The 16,480-nt window shown below is 54.3% G+C and overlaps 8 protein-coding genes across 8 annotated transcripts; 3 read left to right on the top strand and 5 right to left on the bottom strand.

Annotated features, from left to right (window-relative positions):
* Positions 1–160: 160 nt before the first annotated feature.
* On the top strand, positions 161–2,223 carry BP01DRAFT_294322 (putative MFS peptide transporter; the record flags this gene model as incomplete). Its single annotated transcript, XM_025571766.1, has 6 exons — positions 161–416; positions 463–576; positions 627–1,221; positions 1,280–1,434; positions 1,496–1,921; positions 1,982–2,223. 6 exons carry the CDS (start codon positions 161–163, stop codon positions 2,221–2,223), a joined length of 1,788 nt encoding a protein of 595 aa, XP_025432314.1.
* A 174-nt stretch (positions 2,224–2,397) lies between these two features.
* Positions 2,398–3,749, bottom strand: BP01DRAFT_355975 (HIG1 domain-containing protein). Its single transcript, XM_025574830.1, has 2 exons — positions 3,609–3,749; positions 2,398–3,503 (listed from the first exon to the last, which is right to left on the bottom strand). The coding sequence occupies exons 1-2, from the start codon at positions 3,647–3,649 to the stop codon at positions 2,756–2,758; spliced, it is 789 nt and encodes a 262-aa protein (XP_025432313.1). The 5' UTR covers positions 3,650–3,749; the 3' UTR covers positions 2,398–2,755.
* A 516-nt stretch (positions 3,750–4,265) lies between these two features.
* BP01DRAFT_415315 (transcription factor SPN1) lies at positions 4,266–6,312 on the bottom strand. Its single transcript, XM_025579130.1, has 4 exons — positions 5,448–6,312; positions 5,290–5,372; positions 4,747–5,225; positions 4,266–4,661 (listed from the first exon to the last, which is right to left on the bottom strand). The coding sequence occupies exons 1-4, from the start codon at positions 6,049–6,051 to the stop codon at positions 4,415–4,417; spliced, it is 1,413 nt and encodes a 470-aa protein (XP_025432312.1). The 5' UTR covers positions 6,052–6,312; the 3' UTR covers positions 4,266–4,414.
* Positions 6,313–6,485: 173 nt separating this feature from the next.
* Positions 6,486–6,842, top strand: BP01DRAFT_381956 (uncharacterized protein; the record flags this gene model as incomplete). Its single annotated transcript, XM_025577341.1, has 4 exons — positions 6,486–6,498; positions 6,551–6,582; positions 6,671–6,737; positions 6,805–6,842. 4 exons carry the CDS (start codon positions 6,486–6,488, stop codon positions 6,840–6,842), a joined length of 150 nt encoding a protein of 49 aa, XP_025432311.1.
* Positions 6,798–8,127, bottom strand: BP01DRAFT_28526 (putative nucleoporin). The gene is made up of 2 exons (XM_025571450.1): positions 7,443–8,127; positions 6,798–7,383 (listed from the first exon to the last, which is right to left on the bottom strand). Exons 1-2 carry the CDS (start codon positions 8,079–8,081, stop codon positions 7,270–7,272), a joined length of 753 nt encoding a protein of 250 aa, XP_025432310.1. The 5' UTR covers positions 8,082–8,127; the 3' UTR covers positions 6,798–7,269.
* Positions 8,128–9,156: 1,029 nt separating this feature from the next.
* Positions 9,157–10,475, top strand: BP01DRAFT_355973 (coiled-coil-helix-coiled-coil-helix domain-containing protein). Its single transcript, XM_025574829.1, has 4 exons — positions 9,157–9,322; positions 9,519–9,746; positions 9,922–10,054; positions 10,145–10,475. Exons 1-4 carry the CDS (start codon positions 9,303–9,305, stop codon positions 10,292–10,294), a joined length of 531 nt encoding a protein of 176 aa, XP_025432309.1. The 5' UTR covers positions 9,157–9,302; the 3' UTR covers positions 10,295–10,475.
* A 77-nt stretch (positions 10,476–10,552) lies between these two features.
* BP01DRAFT_422848 (acyl-CoA-binding domain-containing protein) lies at positions 10,553–13,009 on the bottom strand. Its single transcript, XM_025579589.1, has 4 exons — positions 12,499–13,009; positions 12,175–12,288; positions 12,015–12,087; positions 10,553–11,855 (listed from the first exon to the last, which is right to left on the bottom strand). Exons 1-4 carry the CDS (start codon positions 12,512–12,514, stop codon positions 10,847–10,849), a joined length of 1,212 nt encoding a protein of 403 aa, XP_025432308.1. The 5' UTR covers positions 12,515–13,009; the 3' UTR covers positions 10,553–10,846.
* A 279-nt stretch (positions 13,010–13,288) lies between these two features.
* Positions 13,289–15,368, bottom strand: BP01DRAFT_391145 (putative GABA permease). The gene is made up of 3 exons (XM_025578057.1): positions 15,010–15,368; positions 14,364–14,924; positions 13,289–14,307 (listed from the first exon to the last, which is right to left on the bottom strand). The coding sequence occupies exons 1-3, from the start codon at positions 15,111–15,113 to the stop codon at positions 13,383–13,385; spliced, it is 1,590 nt and encodes a 529-aa protein (XP_025432307.1). The 5' UTR covers positions 15,114–15,368; the 3' UTR covers positions 13,289–13,382.
* Positions 15,369–16,480: the final 1,112 nt, after the last annotated feature.

Raw genomic sequence — 16,480 nt, 5'->3', positions numbered from 1 at the left:
CGGGGGCAACTCTTATCTTAATGAGGCGAGGTGTGTTTCTTGTCTTTGTATCTCCGCCCATATATTACCGTCCAAGCATCCCTGGACTCGTTCTTCCGAATCTATCTTTTCTGCGTTCGTATCGACTCGTGAGGTGCGCTTCTCTGCATAATCTGACACCATGAGCGATCCCGTCGGTCCTGACGATCTCGTCTATGTTGCCCAGGCCCACGTGCCTCAGAAAGAACTCCCGACACCTGAGAAAGATGAAGCTGTTGTTACCGCGACCAGATATGATGAGGAGGGCCGCGAGATGCCGACAGTCGAGGAGGAGCAGAGCCTGCGTCGTGTGGCGGGCAAGGTGAAGTGGACTGCTTATACCGTTGCCTTCGTCGAGCTGTGCGAGCGGTTTTCCTACTACGGAACGACTGCCGTCTGTGAGTTTTATCTGTCTGTCTAGATGGTCGCTGCTAACCACAGCAGACACCAACTTCATCCAACAGCCTCTGCCTGCAGGCTCGGATACCGGTGCTGGAGGAAGCGGACAATCCGGCGCATTGGGTCAAGGTCAACGGACGTCTACCGCGCTGACTACCTGTAAGTTACATCCGGGCCACCTATCCTATTATCTCTGACGAAAAATGCAGTCAACACGTTCTGGTGCTATGTCATGCCCATCCTGGGTGCTTGGATCGCCGATGAATATTGGGGCCGCATGAAGACCATCCAGGTCGCCATCGGCTTCGCTATGCTAGGACACATCATCATTATTATCTCCTCCATCCCCGAAGTGATTACCCATCCCAACGGTGCTCTGGCTTGTTTCTGTGTCGGTCTGGTCATTTTCGGTATCGGCGTGGGTGGGTTCAAGTCCAACATCTCCCCACTGATTGCCGAGCAGCACCGCGAGACAAAGCTCTTCATCCAGACCGTTCCGAAGACTGGAGAGCGGGTCATTGTCGATCCAGCGCAGACCATCACCCGCATCTTCCTGTACTTCTACTTCATGATCAATGTCGGGGCCCTGATTGGCTCAGTGGCCATGGTGTACGCTGAGAAGTACGTGGGTTACTGGCTTGCTTACCTGCTGCCGACTATCATGTTTGGATTCTGTCCGTTAGTCTTGTTCGCGTGCCGCAACAAGTATCATGTGACGCCCCCGACAGGGTCTGTCGCAGCCAAGGCAATCAAGTTGTGGGGACTTGCCCTGAAGGGGCAGTGGAGCTGGAACCCGGTAGTATTGTGAGTCCCTCGCGCCGCCATCACCATCTTAGCGAGCCAAGACTGACAGACAGCACAGCTTCAAGCGTTGCCGCTCGACCGAGTTCTGGGACAGCGTCAAGCCCAGTCAGATGGAAAACAGACCTCAGTGGATGACCTTCGACGACCAGTGGGTGGACGAGGTGCGCCGTGCCGTCAAGGCCTGCGCGGTCTTTGCCTGGTACCCTCTTTACTGTGAGTTCTTCCCTTCTCGGCCCTTAGCATGACGACCCCGCTGACAAGAGGTTTACAAAAGGGCTTGCGTACGGCCAGATGACCAACAACCTGACATCTCAGGCGGCCACGATGCAGCTGCACGGGGTGCCCAACGACATCATTAACAACCTGGACCCGCTGGCCCTGATCATTTTCATCCCGATCATGGACCAATTCGTGTACCCGGGTCTGCGCAAGATGGGCATCAACTTCACGCCGATCAAGCGTATTTATGTGGGCTACCTGCTGGCGGCAGCCTCCATGATCGCGGCGGCCGTGACACAGTACTACATCTACAAGCTGAGCCCCTGCGGCGACCACCCGAGCACTTGCGACGAGGCGGCGCCTATCAACGTTTGGGTGCAGACGGTGCCGTACGTGCTGATCGCATTTTCGGAGATCTTCACCTCGATCACGGGTTACGAGTATGCCTACACCAAGGCGCCGAAGAACATGAAGTCACTAGGTAAGATTCCGGCTTGTTGTTTAGTCTTCTGCGCAGCAGCTGATCAGTGTGGTGAAATAGTTCAATCGTTGTATCTGTTCATGAACGCCATCTCATCGGCCATTCAGCAGGGTCTGACGGCGCTGTCGACGGACCCGTTGTTGATTTGGAACTATGGGTTCGTGGCGGTGTTGGCGTTCATCGGAGGTAACCTGTTCTACCTCAGTAATTTGAAATTGGATAAGGAGGAGGACGACTTGAATAACCTTGAGGAGTCGCAGTGGCTGGGGAGGCAGAGCACGGAGCATGAGAAGAGCGTTTAGGGGTTGACGTGATGTTTGCATATGCTTTATGATGTCATGTGGAGACGTTGAAACTGGATGCTCGGCGACGAGTCTGGACCGTTTGTATTTTATGAGTACGAGTATGAGTTAATGTGTTAATTAAGTGTCGAGCTACGACTACATGTACATCAGTACATATTTAAAATAGTTGATCGTTTTGTGATTTTAGAAATGAGATAATACAAGAGCTGCTTATATAGACTGCGGCCCGACAATAAGTTAAGCTATGCTCTCACAACGGATCCCATACTAGAGACAGCCTCTTTAGGCAAATCATCACGTGTAGATTGCTTGGGATAAAAGACCAGGATAATCCCCAACGACGTAATGAGAAACACACGATGTTATACACTAATTGATATAGAGATAGAGAACCTCATGAAAATGCATTAAGAAAGCGTGATACACGAACCCAAATTTTTCCACAAAGACCAGAAGGGAAAACACCCCCAGAGTGATCCAAGCCCGCAGACCACTCGTCTATCGACACATCTCAGCAGACGAAGGTAGGTTACTCCTTCTTCTCCTCAGCCTTCTCCTCCTTAGGCGCAGCCTCCTTAGAGGCCTGCTCACCCTCCTTAGCATGCCCCTCCTGGTAATCATGCTCATAGAGACTCTGCTTCTTGCGCTTCAACCTCTCCTCCTCCGCGGCCACCATATCCTTCCACAAATCCCCACTCTCCTCGCGATCCGCCAACTCCTGACTCTTCTGCGTCTGACCCGCGGCAGCAGTCGCCGCCTTCTCCGCCTTGGCCTTATCCAACAAGCCCTTCCCCTTGCGCTGGTCCTGGATTTCAAACGCCGCCGAGGCGACCAACACCGCGAGCGTCAGCCCCTGCGCGTACACACGCGCCTGCACGATCTTCTGGCTGCTACTGAGGAACTTGTTGCGGTTGACCATCGCAAACGACCCCACCATCGACGCCACCCACGTCGCGCCCACGATCTTGTACTTCTCGCGCTTGGCCCACGCCGTCACGCGGTCGAGCGTCGAGAGGGAGGCGAGCTCCTCCTGCCGGATTCGCTCGTTGCGGTCCTTGTACCACGCCTGGCTGGCGTTGCGCGAGGCTTCGAAGTCGCGCGACGCGTGGTCCGCCGCAATGATGCCGACGAAGGTGCCGGAGGAGGTTACAAGGAAGGATTTCATGGGCAGGGTCAGGTTGCGGATTGTCGCGAAGCGTTTGCTGAATGCTAGAACGCCGGCAACGCCGCCGACTAGGCCCAGCACGCCGCCGATGGTGCCGCCTTTGAGGACGGAGCTATGGTTTTTTCGAGGGTGGTTAGCTTGCTTAAATTGTGGGTGGATTACCGGTGAGAAGGGAGCGGGGATTTGAGTTGGGAGGTTACAGGGTAGGAAAACTTACCGGTAGTGAGCATCTTCTTCTTCCTTGGTAAGGAGCTTCATTGTGCGATTGTGATCGAGATGAGTTATGTGCGAAGAGTGGGGTGGCAGTGAGTCTCTTCACTTGTAGGTATGTATCTGTCAAATAGCACAGTGAAGCGATGTGCAAACACAGGAGAATATGCAGTGGAGGTGGATGTAGAAGTGTACAGGTAAGTACAGGCAAGTCAAGTCAATTGTCTGAGGGGAAAAAGAAAAGCATGGAGTAAAGTTAGTGGAAGGAGGCGGGATATAAGAAAGCTCGTCGACGGCAAAGCAAAAGCCGAGTGACGTCTTGCAAGCCCGCAACGGGATCTGCGGCTCTGACTCGGTGTTTCCGCGGCTTTTGCTGGCCAAGAAGTCATCATGAGTTAATTCTGGTCTTCCCAATAGGTCTGGTCTTTCCTTTTTTTACTCTTCATACTATCACTCGGATCTTTCCTGCCGAGACGGCGATTACTCATTTTTTTCCCTTTGGTTGTTGGGCCCTGTAGGCTCTGGCCCTGTGGCCTTACAAATTGGTCAATTCTTCCCTCGTCCTTTCGTCTTCTCGGCGAGATAAAGTGTTGACTCGCCGTATCACCGGGTGTTGTAGGAACGGATCGCATCCTCTTGCATGGCCTGATCAACTCGCATGTCTGATTTTTTATTCTCCTACTTCCCCGCACCGTAAGCCTAAAAATTAAATTGATTACAATTCACTCCCAGTTCCTGCGCCGTCCCATCCGTAAATAATTCGAATACGAAGCAAGAAACAGAAATATGCAGCTAATACAGATAGATACTCCATTATCGCCGGGATCCCTTGGCCGCCGCAATCTGTCGCGCCCGCATCTTGCGGAACCGATCCTCGCCGCTGGCACCCAGGGGTCGCGCAAACTTGCTCTCCTGCACCATCGTCGGTCGCGGCACCACCGTGTAACTCGTGTGAGTGAGGTCGGCCCGTGCCCGATTTGCCAGTCGTGGGGGCAGCATCTCGCGCGCGCGCGCCTCTGCCACGCTCGTTTGCGCCGATTTGGGCCGGGTTGCCAATTGACTGCATTAAGTCAGCGAAGCTCAACACCAGAAGCGAAGCGATCGAGAAAAAGCGACCCAGATGGAACAATGAGGGGACAACATACGTAGGATCAAAAGCAGCCTCCTGGTACACTCGCTTGGAATAATCGTCGCTGCGCTGCAGAATCGGGCGCGTCCACTCGGCAAGTAACCGCTCCGCCATGCGCTTGATGCCTGGCTCCGGTCGCTTACTGCGCGTGTAGAACACAACCACCTTGCCGACACCACTGGCGATCAACGCCTCCTTATTGATCGGCAGCTTGCCCAGCGCCGTCATCAGGTCGCGCTGGATGTTGTACGCGGGGAGCGAGCCGTCGTCCAGCGGCTCCAAGAAGAACTTGACAGCTTCCAGCAAGTTGATTTCCGGATCCACCAGACTGTTGACATATTGGTTGCGGTTCAGCAGCGAGACGACCTCGGGGAGCATCTTGAGTTTGTGCATGGCAGGCTTGCCTTCGCGGCGGTTGATGGCATCCATCTGCGCAGCATGGGTCATGCGTTTGCGCATATCCTCGATTTCCGCATCGGCCATTTGTTCCAAATCCTAGAGCTCGTTAGAATATCATCCACAAAACCAACGTACATAGACACCTGGCAGACAAACGTACAATTCCATCCGCCTTGCGGAATCGTCTCTTGGTCGGCTTCTTCAACGCCTCATCCATAGCCCGATCAAGCGCTCTTCTGCGTCCTGTAAATCGTCCTAAATTAGCACCGCTTCCATATTCTCACCTTAAATCAACCAGACAGACAGAAAGAAACTCACGTGTAGCCGGATCCAACGTCTCATCATCCTCCGGCAGCACCTCCTTCTTCTTCGACCCCGCCCCCGTCCGCCGTCTGCCAGCCTTGCCCCCACTACCGCCGCCTTCCTCATCACTAGCACCGCCATCCTCCAGCTCGCGCATGCGGCGACTCTTCTTCTCACGCCGGCCCTCGCGCTTGCGCTTCGACCGCTCCCCGTCGGCGCCCTCGTCGCGCTTGCGCTTATGCCGTCCGATCAGCTTCAGGTTGTCCTCGTCGATGGCCAGCTGCGGGCGGTCCTCGATGTCGACGTTCTCCGGGTCGAAGTCCTCGAACTGCGCCTCGTCGACCTCCGAGAGGATCGATTCGTCGTCCGAGTCGTTGGCTTTGTCTTCCTCGTCATCATCGTTCACTTGCTCGGGCTCCTCTGAAACGGCTTTTGCAGCGGGGGACTGATCGTTGCTGCTACCGCCGTCTTCGGCGGTTGCCGCGTTGTTGGCGTTCTCATTGTCGTTGTCATTGTCAGAACCGGCGCCGGCGTCGGGGGTGGGGGCCCGGGCAGGTTCATCGTCCTCGATGGCCGGGGAGGCGAGTCGTTGTTGTTCTGGGCTGTTGGGTGCGGACATGTTGATCTAGTAGTTGTGGTGATGGTGGTTGTTGGTGATTGTGTTGATGGGTTGACAGTTAGGGAGGGCAGATGTGTGTAGTGGTGAGTTTCAAGCCTGAGGCAAGGGCCGTAGGACGAGACCAAACTCGAAATCTTTCCTCTTAACCGACACTCTCAAGTTTTAACCCTCCTGCCAATAGCACAGTACCCAGAAACAAACGTCAGATGCAGAAAAAAGGCAAAGTAAAGAATCTCAAGACGGGGCAAGTTGGATTGAACTGGATGGATGAATGGATGGATGGAGGAATCAGTTCCGCCTCCGCGGGTGGTCCGTGCTCGGCAGAATCTCTTTTCCTTCGGGGCAACAGCTGAATTACCTCACATACAGTTGGCCCATCCATACACAATATACCTCACTTTTTGCTCTTCTTTTATCACTAAGTATTCTTCACAATGTTCGCCCCGGGTGAGTCTTTTCTCTTTATTCTTCAAACAACAATCCACTAAACATTTACCAGGTCAGGAACAGCTCTCTAGAGAGGACATCAAGGTAACTATCATCGCCCGCCCGACCGACCGCTAGCATCCCATGCCTTCACGCTACAGCAAGAACTCGGCATCGAAGCTAACGTCAACAGGCTGGTGAGGCCCAGGCCAACCAGACCGTCCGCATGGCCATCGCCGGCGGTGTTCTCCTCTACCTCTGTACGTTCATGCTCGTGTTGCTCCCGTCTACTATTCTACCAAAGCTAATCGCGAGGCTGGCTCGCAGCTCCCTTCGCCGTCGACTTCGTCAAGAAGTTTTTGTAAATTGTGCAACAGTCGTTCGATCATCCGTCCGTTTCAATGAGCGCCAGAACTCTACTTCTACCGGACTAGAAGACACATGGTGATGGACACAAAGGGCAGCTTTCTGTATACTAGATCCATTGGGATGAAACCACCAAACCTAGAGAAGGAATCATTTGCGTATGTTTTCTTTACCTATCTCTCTGCTTTGCGCTCAAAGTCAAGAAGAAATTAAAGCACCCTCTCCATTCATCCTGCAAATGCGCGTAACGATATGTTGCGGATACCAGCTCCTTTGAAAACTCCGATTAGAAACCAATATTTTGCTTCCCTTCCCTCACAAACCAAGCCATCAAATGAAATCAAGCAATAAGCAAGCAACAACCCGATTCGTAATATATTCGACTCAGAGCATAGAAGAAAAAGAAAGCATAAGGATTATAAATCACTACATTAGATGCACCCCATTGGCGGGGCCCTTCTGCGACTCTTCGAAATCCTTCTTCACCGAATCCAACTCCTTCTGTAGGTGCTGGATCTGCACATGGTAATCGTCCAATATCTGTCTCGGATTATTAGTAAATGGTCAAAAGCTCACCGAGAGAGGCTACGGGTCCCTACCTTTTTCGCCGTCTTCAGTGTCTGCTCGTCCAACTCATCCTCCGCCTGTGCTGTGGCCTTCGGCGCCGCGCGGTCCATCTCCTGCTGCAACCGACGCGAGTGCTCCCGGATAGCCAGCATGCGCGCCCAGATCTCCTCCCCACGGCCGTTCAACGACGGATCAAAGACCTGCCGCTCCAGCTGCGTCAATTTCTTCCTCAGCTCCTCCTCCGCGTCATCCATCGCATAACCGCGGTTGCGCAGCACCTGAGTCTTGGCCGCCAGCGCCAGGCACCGCTTGCTAAGGACCAGGTGTTTCCGCCTGCAATCGGCGATGCGCACGCTAATCTTCAGGTCGTGTCTCGACAGGAGCTCAGTCAGGGAGTTGTTAATCTCATGCATCCGAGTCTGCAACATGGTGAGGAAATCCTTCTGACGCTGCGCGCGCTTGCCGAGATCAAAGAACCCCTGCACCAAGACAGGCACGTAGCCCGGCTCGGGTCGTTTGCGGAGCGCATCCTCCCATTTCTGATCGTCGTCGCCTGGGCCCGGCTGGTAGAAGGGTGCCGCCTCTTCGCCTACATTGTTGTACAAGTAGGTGCGGAACGGCGAAGCGCGACTGCTGGGGTCCCATTTGTCCTTGACGATCTGGATTTGCATGGGAACGGTGCGGTGAACTAGCGGGAGAATAAAAGTCAGTATACGACCGGGCACACGAAGAACGTGGAGACCGACCTCCTGTAACTGCGCGTCCAGGCTCCCAGAGACTCGACCCCGGCGGTGGTTGCTGTGCATTGGTTTGTCCGAATTGTAGTGCCGACCCCAATTGCGATAGCGGCATCCCTTGGGCCTGTGGCTGTTGAACACCCACTGCGGTGCTACCGAATAGACCTCCTGTTCCTGCCGCGGTCTGCGCCTGCGACGGTTGTGCGAAGGTGTTGAATCCAGTTTTTAGCCCATAGTTACTTTGGGCGCCAAAAAGACCGTCTGTGCCGGTTGGCTGCTGTTGCTGCTGCGTGCCGGTTGCTGTATTGTTTCCGAAGAGACCACCGGTGGCGGTGCCAGTTCCTGCTTTGTTCCCAAAGAGACCACCGGTGCCTGTTGTTGAAGTGCCAGTTGCTGTGTTGTTGCCGAAGAGACCACCGCCGGTACCTGTTGTAGCATTGCCGGTTGCTGTGTTGGTATTGCCAAAGAGGCTGCCTCCTGCCGGTTGACCGAAGAAGGACATTATGTGTGATTGTGTTGAAAGGAAGGGCTCCGGTGCGTTGAGACGAGGCTGGAGGGAAGATCCAAGCTCCGAGCTGGTATGAAGCAGGGACCGAGTTATGTTCAGCGATCGACCGATTGACAGCGATGAGGTCTCTCGACTGGACCTTTACTCGCGCGATTGATAATCTCGATAGTGTGACCAATACCCGCACTGCAAGCGCCTGAGACCGGAAACAATTGACAGCAGGAACCTCGAGACACTAGTGATGCGGAGCTGCGACTCGAAGCGCTTTTGTTCGGGGCAACCACTTTGTTTTTCGCGGATCACGTGAGTGAAGCTCCGGAGTGTGTCTTGTGTTGCCTCAGGCCAAAACTACCCTCCCGCCAGGCAAGAATCATGTCAGATATGCTGCCTCAGACCCGTGACAGAGACACAGCTTGCCCGTTCTTGAATTACCTAAGCACTCAGCCTGCAGCCAATCACCGCCGAGCAAAAACCGACCATCCAAACCTCTCTCCGCCGCAGCTTCAACTCTCCGTCGTCGACCTTGTGCAGCCCGCTCCCAGACCGCAAGCCGGAAGCCCCTCACCCCTCCGCCGGATTGACCTTTACCTAGTCAATTGCAATCGACCCTTCTTTTCGGATCCAAATTCACCAGATCAACCGTCACCATGGCCCGCCGCGAGTCCCGGTACGTCACTCACCCACCCTCCTTCGGACGGCCTGTCTACATCCGAATACATCCCAAGCCAGCCATTACCTGCAATTGACCCACTGGGTTCTCCCTGGGAATTTTCTCTTCTTTCCACCTCGTCTTGAAAAAGACTCCCGCTCAAAATCTCACAGTCTCAAGCTACAGCTCCCAGCTAACACAAACACAATGGCAGCTTCAACCAACAGGTCCTCATCGACACCACGCCGATGCCCGACCACATCCCCAAGGTGGAGGAGATCGGTGCGACGTCCGCCCCCCTGTTCAGCGCGTCGTTCTTCATCGGTGACCGGTGCCGCGCCTACAATGATGACTTTATGAAGTGCAAGGCCGAGGCCAATGGTCGGGGTGAGCTGGAGTGTCTGAAGGAAGGGCGGAAGGTGACGCGCTGCGCTGCGAGTGTGTACGTTGCCCCCCCAGACTCCTCCGGACTGAGAGGGAGAGATCAATTGAATCACCCCTTCTTCTTTGGCGTGCAAATAAAGCGAGCCAGTGAGTTGGGCTCTTCAAGTGATCTCCTTCCTTCGAAACAAGCAAGAAAGACCAGGGACCGAGAAATCCATACTGATATACCGCAGCATCAAGGACATCAACACCCACTGCCTCAAGCAGTTCACCAACCACTGGGAATGTCTGGAGCAGAACAACCACCGTCTCTTCGACTGCCGCAAGGACGAGGTGGAGATGAATGCTTGTGTGTTTGACAAGCTTGTTAGTAGCCCCCTCCTCCTCTTCCTCCTACATCCCCAAGTGTAATTTGCTCAAGCCTTTACTCCCAAGCTAACCCGGTACAAACAACAGGGCCTCAAGAAAACCATTCCCGACGCTCCAAAAGAACTCACCCCCGTCCACCTGCGTCAAACACAGATCTTCTCCCGCTATCCTGGTAAGCAGTGGCGGGCGAACGAGGATGGGTCGCCCATCACGGACTACCACAAGGAGAAGGCCTAGACTTTTTCCCCCTCCGCTGTTCTCCTTGTTTGATATGGGTCTTTCTCTCTGCTGCTCCTCATTTTTCTCTTTTTTTAATCCCAAAGTGTTATTCCACTACGATTTCCGACGGGAATGCTTTGTCGTGTGTATGTGTGTGTATATATTAGCATCAGGAATGTTGATTCGGCTTGGATGACGAGGGTTCTTCTTTGCTGCTTGGTAAGCGATGGTTTGTAAGAACACAAAGAAGGTTCATTTCAGGCTCTATAGTTGATACACTTCGTAAGCTGGTTCGGTGTATTATACAGTATACAGTGCATGGCTTGCCGACATGCCGATAACAGAATACTGACCCGCGAATGCGAGCCACAAGCCCCAACGATGGAGGAAGAAAAAAAGGGGAGAAAAAGGGAACAGAAAAAAGAAAAAAAAGAGCATGTCCACGCATGCGTGAACGTGCAATATGACATCAAGAATATATGTACGAGAACATAGGAAACGTCACTCAAGCCCAACACCAAAGGAGAGAAAAGTGATACATAGTGTCCACATCAACCTCAACACCAAGACTCAATCACCACCACCACCACCACCGCGAGGTAACCCCCTCCTCCGCCAAACCTTGGCCCTCGCCAACCGACTCTTCACCTCCGCCCACCCGACCTTGAGCACCACCTCCAGCCGTCGGTCCCCGCGGAGGCGCATCCACACCAACAGTACTCCCAGCAGCGCAAGATCCACCATGAGCTGCCGGAAGCACACCCACAGAAACCAGCGCAGCCAGGCCCAGACGCCCGAGCGGCGGCGCTGGGCCCGCGCGCGGGCCTCCATTTGCTCGCGCACGGCGGCGATCTCGGCCGTCATCGACGTCAAGGCCTGCTCGACGCGGCGACGCCAGGAGCGTGACGCTTTTCGGGGGGATGCGGGATCAGGAGGTTCGGTTTCGTAGGGGTGATGATGTTGCTGGTGTGGGTAATCGTTCTGGTCTTGGTGTTGGTGGTCTTCGTCGTCGTCGTCGTCGTCGTCGTCGTCTTCGTAGAGATTATCCTGGGCCTCGGCGTACACCTCCTCCTCCTCATCCTCCTCGTCCTCATCCCCATCCCGTACAGGCACATTATCCCTCTTGTCCTCATAACTACTATGTCGGGAATACACTCCCGGCTGACTCGGTTGACTAACAGGACTCAATACCCGCAACCCAGACGTCCCCTCCCGTGCGCGCTCACGCCCAGCACGCGACCCAGTTGCTACTTGCTGCTCCGCCTCCTCCCCGGCCGACGCAGCGAGAAGCAACCTCGCATACTCCTCGCGCGACAACCGTCGGGCCACCCCCGAAGCGTCCGCCAGTAACCCCTGCGCCGCCTCCAACTCCCGGCGCGACGACGACCCATTGTCCGACGACGACCCCAACGACGCCGTGTTGGACTTGATCTGATCCCAGACGAACTCCAGCTCGGCGACCAGCTCGCGGGCCTCGGCCGTCTGCGACGCGTACTGGTGCATTGTCTCGATCAGGGTGGAGATGTAGCGGCGTTTGGCCTCGGTGCGAGACAGGCCGCGCTGGGCGTACCATGTATCCCTTTGCAAGCATGAAAAGTCAGCAAGTTGGCAAATCACCCTCAGCCCTTCCTCCAAATTTGAATTAAACAACCAAAGACTGATTAAAGCACCTCCCCCCCACACCGGCGCCCCATCAATCCTCTCCCAAAACAAGACAGTCAGAAAAAGGAAAACGAACCACTTCTCACACTCCATAAACACATCCGGAGTATTTCCAACAGGACGTTCCATAACACCTTCAACATCCCCTTCTAGACAGCCCGCAAACAAGCCATCACATGACGTCAGCTTTGTACCTCAGACACCCCTTGAAAGATAAAAGCAGGGACAGAACGTACCCATGCTCTGTTTATACAACCCATACAGCTTTAATCGCTCCGAAGCGGGTGGGCGTGCCGTCCCCGTGCGCGGGATCCGTTTGACCGTGTTAAGTGCGTGGACGAAGACGCGATCTATTCCGGACGACATATAAATCAGTTTTCGTGCTTTGCAGGGGGTGATTTCTTTTGAGGCTCTATCGTGTGTGGCCGGGGGGTTATGTAGCTGGGGGAGATGGGGGGGACGGAGTGGTGCTGTCTCATTTCCATCCCCCTTGCGATTGGGAACGACGGTGTAGATTATAGCTCCGGGAGTGAAGAAGCATAAGGCAGGAAACAACGAACCCACTGAGTCGGACATGATTCAACACGCAGCAGCAAATTAGGACCCGAATGTAGAATGATCGAGGGTGGCTTCATGAGAGCAGTGGATGCGGAGGCGGAGGCGGAGGAGGTCGTGGCGGCAGCGAGGGTGACAAGGGGGTACCGCATCGGTGGTGACCTCTGCAAGATCGGAGTTGTAGTACCAGGGAAGTGAAGATCGAGATGTTCGCTCGCTGCGGTTCTGGTGACAGGATAAGAGCCCGGTTGAGGAGAGTGGTCGCGAAACGATTGACTAGTCGATTGCAATGGGCAGGAAAGCTTCCCCGGATTTCGGAGCCGAAGAGAGATCGATTAGATACTGTATGCGCGGGCGCAACAAGGGAGGGAAGGACAGGGCGAATGATTTATGCAGTCGATCTGAACCGGGGTTGCAAACTGAATATGGACTGGGTAGACAGGAACAAAGGGAATTGTTTTGAATGGAGAAAGCGTGTTGAACAAGGCTGGCTGGCAGCATGCACTGCACGGTCAGTCAGGCCGATAAGTTGAGTGGAGGAGGAGAAATGGACTGATTGCCCACTGACGGATTCGGCTCAACCGCGGCTTGTTCGGCCTCGGAGCTCCGCCCGCCTGTGATTCGCACTTGTTGTGACTGTATGTACTCTCTTCGGCCAGAACATCACAGGGGCTGTACTTGTTGTTGTACTAGTCACTGACTCGTAGAGAGTTATAGAGCACGACTCTGATCTACTAGGTACCAAGGTGAAAGTCTAAGTCAGGCATACCTGATTCAAATATCACAAGAACTAGTACCTACTTAGTCATACATATAACCCGGCAAAACAATCATAACACAGAATAACTATAGTATTGAAAATCATATCCAAGCAAGACACCACATAATATCAAATCTTCCCCGAACTACTACTCTGCATTTTCTCTCCCTCCGCAACCACATTCTCAGGGTCGACCGGCTTCCCCGTCATCACTCCAGGCATCCCATCCATCTCCTCCGCCACCGGAGGCCCGGTGAAGTGCTTGCGGGCATACACAACGTACCAGCCGATACTGATGGCCCCGAAACCCGCAAACACCACACTTGCATAGTTCATGCTGCTGGCGTCTGTTGGCAGCGACACGGGCATGCAGAAGAGCACCACCGCCAGCACGATCCAGCACACGGCAACCCCGTTGATCGCATACCCGAACCGACCCAGCGAGAAGCTCGATCCGCGCACCGCCCGACGACCGCGGCACATTAGGATGAGGATCGGCAGCCCGTACGAGGTCGAGAGGCAGATCGTGGCCACGCCCGTGAACGAGTTGAACGCCGCGCTGGAGCCGAAATAGATCAACCCCAGCAGACAGTCCACTGCCGTCGACAGAATAATGGCCCACACGGGCACATCAAGGCGCTTGTTCACTTGTCGCCAGAGTCTGAATCCCGGGATCGCTCCGTCGCGGGCAAAGGCGTATGTGCAGCGGCTGGCGGCTGTGAGGGCGCCAATGCCGGCAAACATCAAGATCCCTAGGATCAGGAACAGAAGACCGAAGCCGCCACCGGCAGAACCCGTCGCCGTCTTGAAGATCAGCCCAATTGGTTGTCCGCTAGCGACGTCCAAAAGGGACTGCACCGAGGGAAGAACGAATAGGATCGGGATCAGGTACACCAGGCCCGTGATACCAGCGGCTACCACGGACAGGACAATGGCCTTCGGTACCTCTCGATGCGGGTTCTGCACCTCCTCGCACATTGAAGCCACCATACCGTAGCCTGTCAAAGTATACGCGGCCTGCAAAAGTCCGACAAAAAAAGCCCAGCCAGACGGCCTATTCAGTAGTCAGCTTTGGGCCAAGCCACCCCACAGGAAGAAAGGCAAACCTACCAACCGCTCTGCGAGGCATCATAATGCCCAAACACAAACTCTGCATCCCGACGATCATCGGCCATCGTCAAGAGGACCACCAGAATAATAATCACGCTCGCCGCCGTCCAATAAATGCACACCTTATTGATGAGATCCAGATACTTGGAAAAGAAGATATTGACGAGGGCGCAGACCAGGATAACCGCCCAGAAAGCGAGAATCGTCTGCCACGCATTCGCCACAAAGTCCTCATTCCACAGGGAGATAGCGCTCAGGATCAGCTGCCCGCCAGAGAAGGTGATGCTGAGGGTGACGGTCCAGTTGCCGACCAGCGTCAGCCAGCCGTCGATGAAGGACATCATTGGGGCCCAGCGGCGGGTCGGCAGCATGGCACTCCAATAATAGACCCCGCCAGCCGTGGGGTAGACGGCGCAGATCTCGGCCAGGGAGGCGGCGATGGCGACGGAGATGAGCGTCACGAGAACCCAGCCCCAGATGATGGTCACAGACTGGCCGTCTGCGAGGGTGATGTAAAGGGTGGTGCTGAGACCAAAGGGGGCGGCCATGATCGCAAAGGACCTGTTTTGTTTATGTTAAAATCAGCTTCACTTCATGTACATACTTCATGCCAGTGCATTGTAGTGCAGCCAGCTTCACAACATACAGGCCTAGAATACTGAGCATGCTCAAATTGCGCGGCAACTCGCTTTTGTAGCCCAAACGAGCCAGCGCCTCATCGGCGGTGGTATCCCCAGAGGCTTGAGGCATAGTGATGGATGTGATTGCAAAGGAGATCTTAGTCGCGAGTTGTCATTGCAGGTAAGTTCGAAGTAGTCTATGAGGCTGGACGCGTGAGGAAGAGAAGCGAATGCTGCCAGGATGTTTCCCCAAGGAAGGAAGGGGTGAACGGTAGAAAACAAGAAACAGGAAAGAGAGAGTTATATGACTTGGAATAATAGAGTTTCCCCTTGGGATAAGGAGAATGAATAGAAGAAGTGAAACTAGGACGAGTGGAAGAAGCAGCCGCAGTTATTGAGATGGTGCTCTGCAAGGTAGTTAGTGTAGCAGACCAGTAGTCGAATGCTTAATTCCCCCGCACGTCACCCACCGACCATCCTTGCCCTTTGCTGCTCCCCTTCAAAACCACCACTTCCTCTCCAGACTGCGCTCAACCCAAGACCCATTCACTAAAACCGGGGGGATAACAGGATGTGACCAATCAACGGGCCGGAAACTGGTTAAACTCCTTCACTAAAAGACTCCGGTGTCGGGCTAAAGAGCCTAAAGGGGCGCGGTCCGAGACCGCGCTGATAAGCCGATCAGACGATTAGTTCGAGGTATGAATGATAATTCCTGCACCTTATCTACCATTCAGCCCTTTGATACTGGGGGATCCGCCTCTTATCGCTGGTCTGAATGACTCGCCACTGAAAATGAAATACTAAGATACGTGCCTGATACAAAAAGCAACATATGCACGCGGACCCCCATGCAAGCGGGTGTTCCGGAGAGGCACGAACAGCCTCGTGTTCGGTGGCCACCTCCTCAACCACGGCATACTCGAGGTGGGCTCCCCGCGGGGTAAGAGGACCCAGTCCAGGTCCAGAGAGGTTCCACACCACCCAGTTGCTGTCTATTCCAACTACAATAATGCACAAACTACTTCTATCGCAGGGCATAACTCATCGGTGATTCACGGCTATCCATTTGCTAGATACATACAGCACAGTGAATTGTCACTATTCCAGTGACGGCTGCCACATCATTCGACGGCACGCACCCATACGGGTCCGGCCTGAGATGAGCGCCAAATAGATCCAGAAAGAGAGGTCCAGCGAAGGGAGGGTAACAGAACAGGGGACCGAAACGAGGATAGGAATGGGGAGGAGACCGGGGAGGGAGGAAGAAGGGGAAGGGGCAGGGGGCACAAGGGGGTATCAAACACGGGGATGATTAGAGACACTTCATTCGCCTTGGCTGGAGGCATTTTCTGTTCATCGAATTTAGGAAATGAATGCTTTTTTCTGAGGATTTTTAGAGGGTAGGGGGCGTCTCTAGTGTATAGGAAGGAAACCTGTCTTATTGGAGCGGCAGTAGGCTCCAATAGCTCTTCCATCGCTTGGATGGAGGAGGCA

Source organism: Aspergillus saccharolyticus (genome assembly GCF_003184585.1).
Source record: "Aspergillus saccharolyticus JOP 1030-1 unplaced genomic scaffold BP01scaffold_11, whole genome shotgun sequence".
Lineage (NCBI taxonomy): Eukaryota > Fungi > Ascomycota > Eurotiomycetes > Eurotiales > Aspergillaceae > Aspergillus > Aspergillus saccharolyticus.
This window is presented reverse-complemented; position numbering and strand designations above follow the sequence as displayed.